This window comes from Triplophysa rosa, linkage group LG10 (assembly GCF_024868665.1).
Source record: "Triplophysa rosa linkage group LG10, Trosa_1v2, whole genome shotgun sequence".
NCBI lineage: Eukaryota > Metazoa > Chordata > Actinopteri > Cypriniformes > Nemacheilidae > Triplophysa > Triplophysa rosa.
In genome coordinates, this window is record NC_079899.1 from 9,223,826 (window position 1) to 9,235,874 (window position 12,049).

Below are 12,049 nucleotides of genomic sequence, written 5' to 3' on the forward strand. Positions count from 1 at the left end.
CGATGTAAAACACAGATATCTATGGAGATACTTTCCAGCAGAGAGACACGTTGGAGAGAAAGATCATCACCTCCAAGGAGGTTGCTTTGATTCGGATCAGTGAGTAACATACTAACGTACCAAGATATGTTGTTGTAATATTAGCTGTGTGACGGAGAAGTTTTGAGCGTCATTGTTTATCTGGAACCGCTTTAATATTGTACTCGTCCAGATACTTGAGAGAGAGAGAGCGCGTTGGAGCTGAAACTGGAGAGTGAGTGAGAGCGCGTTTTACTCTTTTACTCAATGATGAATAAACTTTCAGTTAATCCGCGGGTCACATGCGTTCCGCACCGGAGAGCACGATCCGTACGGATCATCCTGCGATCCGTTTCACCACGATACCGCAGCGGAGAGGAAGAGAAAACGCGCGTTGTAGAGTTGTTTGTCCATTTAGGGCTGCTGTACAAAACATGGCGGTGAATTCAATGTATGTAGGGCCGCTCTGTATGTAGATATAAACCGCTTATTCTAAGGTATTACAAACTTAATAGTTCATTACGTAAGGTCTTTATACACCTCTGAAGAAATAGTTTTGTATATTATATTGTATTTCTGTCAATAGATCCTCCTAAAAATGCCGTATTGTTCCTTTAAGTGTCAGATGGCATGCACTATAGAGCATGTAAAGGACCAGTCTTGAAACAGACATTTCGCAGAGTAAAGAGACATTATTAGCAAACTTGACATCAGTTTCATACCTGTCCAGGTGGCCTTTAGATTCCATTCATAGAAGAAAATAAGTTTCCCTTTCCGGTTGTTAATAGATGCCTCTCCCTCCACCTTGCTGAACTCTGTGATCTCACACATGCCGTCGTCACTCTCCACCCGCAGCCCCATAAGTAGTTCCTTCAGCTTCTCTGATGACCAGTTTGTAGCATCCCTCTCCGTCCTTACAATATAACGAACACCCATCAATAATACTCCTTTCCTTTAGGCTTAAATGAATTATGATATATGTCATCCCTAAAGAAATTCCTTCCCTTAAAATTATTGGTTGTGACATAGTTGTACAAATGTTTCCAAAACATCCCAAGATTGACTGTAAAGTAGTTTACTAAGAATATTACATATTTTAGAAGAGCACAATTAGGAATACTTCCATTCGCTATAATAATTTCTATGACCGAGGTTTTAATCCTTGACATGATGTTTTCAAATTTTAACATATCGGCTATTCTCAAGATTGACATGTTCCTCACAAAAAATATACAGCTTTAATGTGTGTATTTAATGTGTAAATGGACAATGACACTTATTTAAAGATAAAAAAAAGTTGCTGCCAAACTCCAGAGCCTTCAAGATTTGTCTGGAATACTCACAAAGACTACAATTGAAAGTAGCTCTAATCGACTTTCTTCCTCAAGAAAATTAAATGCCCATCCGGGCTGGAAGCCTTCATTTCCAACGCAGAAAACGTAACGTTAAGCGAATATTCCATAAACATGACAACTCTAGTAACAACAAAAGACAAGTTTATTATAACATTTAAAACTTAACCAAATCATATACAAAGACAATGGAGCAGGTCGAGATGAAAACCATTTCATGAACCACGCAAGTAAAAGCAGCATGGCATGATCAACTTGCGACGACGCTAGCAGCTCACACGCCAGACAGCAGCATTTAAGATGAAATAAACATACGATAACACTTATAACATCAAACTGTTTCATTAGCCCTAATGTTTCCACCGGTAGACGCTCTTTCAAATGCAGCCGACTGACACGGGACAGTCCTGTTCAGTAGCCAGCGCGCTTTAGCATGTTAGCATCAAGATGGCTTGAGTGAGTGTGTGAGAGAGAGAGACACCGGTGTAAGTCGACAGAACACCGGCGGAATCTCACCAATGCCAGTTGTTGACATTTGTAGCATCCGCTCTCTCCTCCACGATCCAGCGAGGGTCTCCTTCTCCCCACTTCGCCATGTTGAATCGGCGTTAAAACAGATATTCAACTGAAATGAATGGAGAAGGCGGCGAAACGTTTCTAATACCGGTGAGACCAGCTCGCTTCTCGAAACCTCTCGACTCCTGCCGCTGGTTTTGTTGCCCGTAGAAATTACTGGAAACGGAATTGAGTCACACGCTAAGCGTTCCGTGCTAAAACCAAACCGTTTGGATAAGGTACCGCTTGAGAAGTTAGAATAGATGGAGTATTGATTTTTATTTTTGAAAAGTTCCACAATTGTGCCAGTGGCATTACAATGCCAGTTACACAATGCGTGTACTGGTTTCATGTTAATTTATTGGAAAAAATGTATAATGTGTCGATCTGGTGTTTGACACAATGCAGAAATTCTTTTTTGCGCTGTCATTTCATTAAAAGCATATTCTGGGTAATAACAATAAAACTTAATGCGTTGTCATTGACAAGCGGAAAAAAGCAGGTAGTCTTCGCAACACGTGAAAATTATGCAAATGACATTGCATTGGCTGTCGGGTTTGATGTGATCGTGATTCGTGACGGTCAGTCTCACATAGGCTGTGTCCGAAATAGCCCCCTATACCCTGATATAGTGCATTCTTTGAGACATCCTTTTTATGCGTCATTCAAGTGACTAGTCACTATTTCATTTTTTGGCTTCTGTTTTACGAGTTTGCCAGTAGGAGCTGTACATTAAGAACCACCAGAACAGACCTAAGAACAGATAACTTCATCGTCCATCACAGTTATGGTAAATAAACGTTTTAGCAATCGTCAAATGTATAGTTTTTAAACGATTCATTGATATCGATATGAATTCATTTCACGTCTTAACTATCATATGTATATGTAATTTATACTCAAAGACAATAAATGTATACTTATTGACCAGGTCGATGTTCTGTCTTGATCAACCTTAGCTAACCACGTGTATGCTTAATATCTCTTACTCATTTTCATAATTATTTTTTTTTTATTTTATTTTGTTGTCTGTCTCTAGCATATGTGGATGGCCTTTTCTGGTAAGATATTCTTCTGACCCTGTTTACTTCATATAAGTCAACTATATCTATATGTTTTAATGATGTAAACCATTTCAATTTAGCTGCAACTTACTTTTATTTAAGTTTTTTATTATTTTAATTCTTAGTCATAGTACAACTTCCTACAAAATGGAGAACGCCATAATCAGAACTAACAATTAATACAGGTGAGAACATCACAGTCAACATAATAATTAGCCAGCAAACAATTTTCTTAAATGTGTATTAAGAAAACAAAAGATCAATAATTGAGCACCACAATCACAAACATGATCAAACTTTATTCTCATATGGAATAAAATAAATATCATATTATGTAATGTACATATAATATATACATTTTTGTTAAAATAGCTTAATGATCCTGATTAAATGTATGTGCACTAATGGGTTTTATCATGTTTGTGATTGTTAGTGCTCAATTAATCGTGTATTTTGTTTTCTTAATAGCAATTGTTGGCTGGCTAATTAGGCTATTATGTTGTTAATCTGTAATAAACTTGGAAATAATAAAAATGTGTTAAGAATGCTTTGACATATTTACTGCACTTTAAACCAATAGCTTGTCTAATAAATACATAAATGACTTACAGAGACATATGTGGCAATGTTTTAATGACATTCTCAATTTTCTTTGCACATCATCAGTGGCCAAAAGAAATCAAAGTGGCTTGACATTTTTGCAATCCTTCTGCCAAGACCATGCTTGTGCCTGTATACGTTGACGAATGGCCAAATGATGACATCTACATTCACCTCACTTCATTTCTGGACAGGACACCCACACAGACTCACAGTGACACATCAAGTTTATTATGGATGTCCTTTTTCCAGAGGTTGGTCCTGTGTTAGCTGTGCTCCTCAGATTTATTTTGTAATTGCTTTAAAAAAATGTTTTTGGTATGTAATTAAGGACATAAAGGCCCAATCCCAATTCTACCCCTTACCCCTACACTTTCCCCTACCCCTCCGTTTGGCGCGTTCACGTGAAGGGGTAGTGGTGTCTCAATTCTCTTTTGGTTGGAGGGCTAGGGGTAAGGGGAAGGGCCAGATAGCCCTTCAAACGAAGATTTTTCGGGACCTCACTTCAAACGAAGGGCTAAGAGAAATTTCCAACATGGCCGCTCACTCGAGCAAGCAGACCCATAAATGTAAGTAATTTTTGCCATTAATAAGGATTTTTATGACAATTTTTCCTTTTATGTATGTTACATTCAATCTTGTGTTAGTATTTACGGTGATGTTCTTTTAACGTTTGCAAAAAAATCGCTAAAGTTTGCTAGCGGACAGCACTGATTGCACGATACTAGAAAATATATTTTTATGTCATATACCCGGTGCATCGGCACATGTCCTCTGACGTGACGAGCTAGCAACGACGTATATGATGACGTATAACAGTGTAGTAGTGGTGTCCCATTTCTTAGCGGAAAATTTGTAGCCCTTCCCCTTGCCACTTTGTTTCAAGAGGCAAGGGGAAGGGGCGAGGGGTAGGCGAAGGGGTAGAAAATAGAATTGGGATTGGGCCTAATTTTGTTGTACAAAAAAATGAAAACATAATTTTGATACTGAAATGATACTACTTGTTTGGGGTGTGACCCATCTTAACTCTTTCTTTGGTAGTCCATCATCTGTGCCCTTGCTGCTTTGGAAAATCTCACCATGCTGGAGGCTGAGGAGAAGTTTCTACAAGGGCCTGTCATTGACATAAGGTAAGGATGCTATAAAGGAGAAATGGTCAAGCATGACATCCTGCCATTATTTCCAATAACAATTTTGTCTACAACTTTAAACTTTCTTTTATCAATGAGCGGGAGCAGTTTGACAGGAGGATTAAGAACATTTTGAAGAAGAGTGGCAACCCATAGGAGTCATTATCGAGAGCCATCCTACAATGATCATCAATCCTGTTTTTGATAATGGTCTTAATAAATAATGTTGTTCACAAGAAACTTGTCATTTTTTTCTTAGAAGATAAGAAACCTTAGAAATTTCTTAAGTGGTGAATTGTGTTTTTTTTTTAAATAGGCATGGACACTGTTTAAGCATGCAGTGATGTTTTGATTGACTAGGGCTGTCGCGATTATTGAATAANTCGTCTCATCGCGATTGTTTGACCTCATCGCGATGGTTTCAGATCATCGCAATTATTGCACATCTCTATAGAAGACACTAGGGGGAGCTGTAGTGCATCTGCATATTGCATATTTTAGTGTATATATTGTAACTAAAGCATGGTAATACTTGTAAAATGTACCACCAAAAACACAATCACTTAAAAAAAAACTAAAGCATATACCATAAAAATAACCTGCAGAAAACTGTGAAAACCAGTCTACCAAAATCTCATTAACACAGAAGTAAACTTTTATTGTCTTGCAAGTGAGAGAAAAAAGACTAGAAGCATTTCTATGACTGATAGTATTTTAATGGTGGCTTCAATTCACCCCTGATCAATTTACTTAATTTACAAGTATTTGGTGTTTGTATTATTGACAGGTAAAAGCCTAAACCTTAAATATATGACCCAATTTATCAATTAACAATTAATCGTCATAATCGCAATGATTTAGTAGACAATTAATCGTCAGCCAAATTTCATAATCGTGACAGCCCTACTTGATGGTTCATGTGATTGCACTTAATGTTATTATTATTAATAACATTAATATTATTAATCTTATATTATTGTTGTACTGTACATCTGATCCAACTGTGTGTATTATTAATTTTTCAATTCACAAAAACACTAAATTGCAGTTGCAATTGCAAATCAATTGTCTCCTGTAAACTATGTATTAAAACCGTTAGTACATATCTACAAATATTTTAACCTGTTCTGCATATCGTTAGTTAAGCCATGGTTTCTGTAGTAAGATTGGTTTTGCCAAAAGTCATCAATACAACAACAACAACAAAAACATGGTTAATTTTCACAGGTCCAGAAGCACTTCCAGTTTCAGTTTAGTTTATTTATTTACTTTTAATCTTACACATACATAATTACATTTTTGTTTAACAATTTGATTCGGTTACAAATATTTAATTTTGTCGTTCAACTCCCCCTACGGGACAAATAAGGAACAACGGGGGCGTGAAACTGCCTGCTCCAGGTCTGCAGCCTCCCCATATAGTTCTGTTATGTATTTGTCCACTGGGTGGCAATCTGGGACAGAATTGCCATGGTATATCAGTGCAATGGGGATAATGAGACAACATGTGTGTTGGTATTGGGGAAGCACACAGTTTTTGACCGTTTTGAGTCGTGCTTCATCATGTAAAACCAGGTTTATTGGATTATTTGTGGAAGCAAGTTGAACAAGTATCTACAAGTTATGGACTTTGTGTGGACAGTTGTGTGAACTGAACAAAATAACACCACACGAAGCTAAGTGTTTATTGGAACAAAATAAAGAAAGAGACTGTGTTTGCATCTTACATCTGTTTGCATGGACTCTTTTTTAGATTTTGACGTATCGCAGCAGCGGAGCAAAGCGGCGTCTAGTTATTTATAATCTTGTTTATGGAAGTAAAATAGAGACAAATGTGTTTGAAGCAAAAAGACGTGCTGAATAGCATTAACTGAAAAAGGATGCATTGTATTAACAGTGCTCGCATTTTAAGGAACTGCAATTCAACATGGTTGCATATTTAAGCTGTGAATTTTTCAAATGGAAACATTTCACACACAGTTTCACCGTTTAAAAATTCAATAATCAAAATTCACCTTTTAAATTCACCTTTCATAAAAAAAATTCAACTTGTTATAAAATACAAGCTTTAATATTCGACAGACAATTTTCAGTCCATATAATTTCGGTTTAAAAATTCGCTTCCACAAATTCAGTGGTTCAAATTCGACTTGAAATTCAAAGTTTCACATCCGGGAATCCCAGGAGAAGCAATAGAGCGCCGATTCCGCCAATGCATGATCTCTACCTGCTGCCTGACCGCTTCACCAGCAGGTGGTGCAAGTCGCTTCTGACGAAGACCAAAGCAAGAAGTGCAGATACTTTTTATGTTTGCAGGTGTGTGGCACATTATTGGGAAACGCACACAGCATGCAACAAAAGTTTTTATCTTTGCGCGTATAGATCCATAACGCCGTGAGGTATCTTGCTTGGCTGCAGGCTGCACAAGACGTTTCGGGTCTAGTCGGGTTCTAAAGAAAGTGCTGACTATTTTTATCTGGTCTATTTTATCTGGCCTGCTCAAGAAGTTCGCTTGGCTAAAATATCAGTTTTTCTGTCTCGTATTAACAAACGAACGTTTCCACAATTCCACAACATCCAGCATGTTCTGAGAGTCTCAAATTAAAACAAGATCACGCAAGGAAAATAAAAAGAATGTTTATTGAGATTGCAGCTACTTCATATAAACAGAAGCACATGGGAGAGTACGGGTCAATAAGCTCCTAGTTGAGATCTCAGTTATTTGACCGCTTCAAACACAATACATGTCCTGTAAATGCTGATGATGCATAGTATTTATGTGAACACGATGTGCTGAAGTAAAAAATAACTTAATTCCTTCGAGCCAGAGCAGGAAACCTAAAATTTCTGATGTTGATGATGCATAAGAAGAGATCTATGAGATCAAATAAATTCACTTAATCGAGCAGATGAGTGGACTGTGNCCGCTGGAACTCTTATTGCAGGCCCTGCCCTCACAACTGCTTTACCCACACAACCAGTCCCTGCGGTCAGGGCTAGACTTTGACACTCAGAGAGGGCTCGTCTCCACTCACTTCCTGCCTGCTGTACTATGAGAGAGGAAAACAAATTCCCTTTGTACTGACAAAGAAGTTCTTCATAACAGGAATTAAGAATGTTCATACCAAGAAGACCTGGAACTAAGAGCTTTTGTTGTCTCGTTAGGGGATCTTGGGGATCTTTCATAATTAGTACCCCCATATTCGGGAGAACTTTACCCAAAACCTTAACCTCAAGCTCCACGTATCCACAATAAGGAATTCCCAAACCATTTGCGGCCTTTAACTGCAGCCAATCACAAGGCTGCAGACGATCCTTCACATGTGCAGGGAAGCTAGACTCAAAAAAACTTTCTGTCATCATAGACACCATAGACCCTGTGTCCAATAGACAGGGGGTTTTAACTTCCCCAAACAAAACTTCCACCACCGAACATTGACCAATGAGTCGTGGCAGAACACCATCTTCCACTCCACTTGAGCCTAAAACCCCCCCTCCAGGTACCAAGCTCACAGTACCAGAGGGGGTTAGTTTTCCTGCTGCAAAGTCTCCTGCCCTACACCTTGACCTTGCGCCTGAAATCTATATCTATAGACTTTTTACCTGAAAATCTAGAACACTTCCTTTCTCGTGGAATGTAAACATAACACTCTGGAGCAGGAGTGCTGACCAGAACCCCAGGAGGAAGTGTATTACCACTATCACCAGGATGAGCAATCTCTACCTCCTCAGGCTCAACATCAACAACCCCTCTCTGTAATTCCTCTCGAAGCTTCCTATTATCTGCCTGTAATTGTTGTACTAGTTCAGTCAAAACACAGAGTTGCTCTTCCATAATGAAAACAGAAACACACACACAAAAAAAAGGAAAAGAAAAAAAAAATATATATATTAATATGAAAGTATCCTTGTATCGATGACACCGGAACCAACTTGCAAAGTCCTCGGTCCAATGTTCTCCCACCGACAGCCACTGTTTTCCTTCCCACCACAACAACAAAAAAAAAATTGCTCTCTGACTCTCTAAACAGCACGTTTTTTTTTTATTATTACCCTGCTGACTACGCCAAGATGTAACCCATAGTCGCTTTCGGATGATACCGTGTTATCTACAAAAGCAAGGCTACTGACAAACTACGCCACCCCAATTTAACAGGAAGGGGAACCTGAATGATTTATGCACACAGGTAGTCCAAATCAATGAACCAAGAGTCACAGAGCACCAAACAGAGTCATTTAAATCTTCATGATTTATTATAAATAAATTAGAAAAGATCGATGATCTAAAATACCAAAAGACACAACAGTAGTCCACTAGAGGTTCAATCAGCAGTCAACATTTATCAGGGTCCACAAATAAAATAAATACATCAAATAACCACAGTACAGAAGGACTAATATAAACAAGACAAAACCAAACCAACTCAAATGTACTCAAAGAAATATACAACCCAAATGTGAAACAACCACCTAAACAAAGAAAACTTCTGTACGTGGGAAAATAAATGTAAAACAATTTCTACCCTGGATAATTCACACAATGTGACTATGCATAGATTAGTAATGGTCTACCTCACAGGACTAAAATAAAAAAAGAACTTGAACAAAACAAAACAATAGAAATAATGTGGGGAAAAGAAAAACAGTGGCTCTCGGATACGACAGTCTATCCAGAGCCTCTTGAAAGTCTGATTGAATGAACTGTAAGAGCAGGCCACCTCATAGAAAGGAGAAACACTGTAAACGGCCACAGGACGAGCCGCCTCGTGAAAAGGGAGAGACTGTTGCTGGGCTATCAAAACCAACCACCTCACTTGAATAATGAAATGAATACCACTAGACTGGTAGAAGCCACCTCTTTCGTACAGGAGACGAGCATCGCACACGGCGTCTCGTTCTTAAGCAGAAGTCACCTACAACTCTACCAATCGGCAATCCAGGGGAGAACAACTGACACGTGCGCTCGCAGAGATGAGAACAAACGATAGCCTGTCTACTACCGCGAGACTAAAGAACCCCCGACCATTTACTTCCCCCGCCCACGACCGTACGCTGTTCACTACTTCCAGTCACACAAAGCAACCATATTTTTTTAAAATAAGCCCAAAAACCCGCAACAAGTGATTTTTTAAACGCGACGTTGACAGGAAAAAAGAAAGCCCAAGGTCGCTTATTATAAGCGGACTTGGGCAAACTAATGAGAGCAAGCTGACTGTGTATGATTAGAAGGGGCGATTAGGTGGCTAGTGCTGTAGTACTTGAGTCCGGTCTCGGACTCGAGACGTTTTTTAATGGTCTCGGACTTGTCTTGGACTCGTTGGTATTTGAACTCGGACTCTTCTCGGACTTGGTCATTGGTCTCGCAAATGTTCTAGTCGGTCTTGTCCGAGTCCAGCAATATATGTTTTATTTTCTCCTTCAAAACAAAACATTGATAGAGCAATATTCTTATGATCCGAAAACTAATGATCCGAAAACTGTTGCCGACTCTCGACTCTAGAACGAGAGCTGCGTGTGCTCAAAGCGTGCGTTCAGCCGCCGCCGTCCGAGGAAGCGTCAAAATATCGAAAGCCAACAGGTTCACAATTCGCGTGCTTTTGATCGCCGTATTAATATTAAAACGCCGATTTCTTAACGCCACCAGGCGTTAAATAAGCGCCGCCTGGCGCTAAATTAACGTCATACGCCGCCACGCGTTTAAATAACGCCGCACGCCGATCGACGTTAAGTTAACGTCACACGTCACACAAAATGCAAATTTATTAGCTAATATACATAGCCCCTCCTCTTCTGGGTTTGCGAGCTCTACGGCAAGTCGGAGGCTCGGAGCATCCAGTACAATTTCCAAGAGCGCTGTTCACTTAAGTTAACTGGGGGTCTGGTACGCGATGAAACCGTCTGACCGTAGTGTCACCTCAAATCCATATCCAGCTTAACTTTGTGGAAAACAAAAATGGAAAGAAATGAAAGAAAAACCAGCTGAAAAGAAAAACATATAACTAATGCAGTATGTTCCAGGAAGCAATGTGTAAATGCGGGTGCGTAAATGATGACAGAATTAGAAGCAAGACGAGTCGTTGCTGTTAGTCTACAGGTTAGCTCGGTTTGCTCGCAGTCGCATGTTGCGTCTTTATCTGGTTCGAGTCCCACTCGGACCATTTGCAGATTTTTACATCGTTGGTCTTGTTATGTTTATCTGTGTCACAGGGATTTTTTTTATATTTCAGCATTTAATGCGTGTTTAATATATAAAGAAAGTCAGGAATAAGAGCTCTTTTTCCACAACAAACTTACAGTATATTCTAAGTTTCTTAAGCGCTCCCGACAACCTCGCCAACAGCCTTTCAATAATCACCTTAATGCACATCACCTGCCCACTTAAATTTCATTAGCACGCGACCACTCACATCACAACTCACAACCACTAACAATCACAAACATGATAAAACCCATTAGGTGCACATACATTTGAATCAGGATCATTAAGCTATTTTAACAAAAAATTATATTATATGTACATTACATAATATGATCATTTTTTTATTCCATATGAGAAAGTTTTCAATTTGAGTTTGATCATGTTTGTGATTGTTGGTGCTCAATTATTGATCTTTTGTTTTCTTAATACACATTTAAGAAAATTGTTTGCTGGCTAATTATTATGTTGACTGTGATTTCTCACCTGTGATTAATTGTTAGTTCTGATTATGGGCTCTCCATTTTGTAGGAAGTTGTACTATGACTAAGAATTAAAATAATAAAAAACTTAAATAAAAGTAAGTGTGCAGCTAAATTGAAATGGTTTACATCATTAAAACATAGTACTATATTGATTAATGCAAGTAAACAGGGTCAGAAGAATATCTTACCAGAAAAGGCCATCCACATATGCTAGAGACAGACAACAAAATAAAATAAAAAAGAAAATAATTATGAAAATGAGTAAGAGATATTAAGCATACACGTGGTTAGCTAAGGTTGATCAAGACAGAACATCGACCTGGTCAATAAGTATTAATTTATTGTCTTTGAGTATAAATTACATATACATATATGTTAAGACGTTGAAATGAATTCATATCGATATCAATGAATCGTTTAAAACTATACATTTGACGATTGCTTAATAACAAAAACGTTTATTTACCATAACTCGTGATGGACGATGAAGTTATCTGTTCTTAGGTCTGTTCTGGTGGTTCTTAATGTACAGCCCCCTACTGGCAAACCTCGTAAAACAGAAGCCAAAAAATGGATGTCCCCTCAAAACAGTGCACTATATCAGGGTATAGGGGGCTATTTCGGACACAGCCTATGTGAGACTGACCGT

The 12,049-nt window shown here is 38.5% G+C and overlaps 1 protein-coding gene and 1 pseudogene across 1 annotated transcript; one reads left to right on the forward strand and one right to left on the reverse strand.

The window, feature by feature from the left end:
- Positions 1-12,049, forward strand: part of LOC130560006 (alpha-amylase-like) — a 28,977-nt pseudogene that overhangs the window by 1,190 nt on the left and 15,738 nt on the right.
- Positions 609-2,111, reverse strand: LOC130560026 (activator of 90 kDa heat shock protein ATPase homolog 1-like). Its single transcript, XM_057343464.1, has 2 exons — positions 1,887-2,111; positions 609-931 (listed from the first exon to the last, which is right to left on the reverse strand). Exons 1-2 carry the CDS (start codon positions 1,964-1,966, stop codon positions 640-642), a joined length of 372 nt encoding a protein of 123 aa, XP_057199447.1. The 5' UTR covers positions 1,967-2,111; the 3' UTR covers positions 609-639.

What these genes read in the sequence shown, in the direction of transcription:
- LOC130560026 (XM_057343464.1), bottom strand. Translation starts at nt 1,966, where the DNA reads ATGGCGAAGTGGGGAGAAGGAGACCCTCGCTGGATCGTGGAGGAGAGA. An exon ending in AATGTCAACAACTGGCATTG is followed by an intron (nt 932 to 1,886) that starts GTGAGATTCCGC and finishes TTATATTGTAAG; the next exon opens with GACGGAGAGGGATGCTACAA.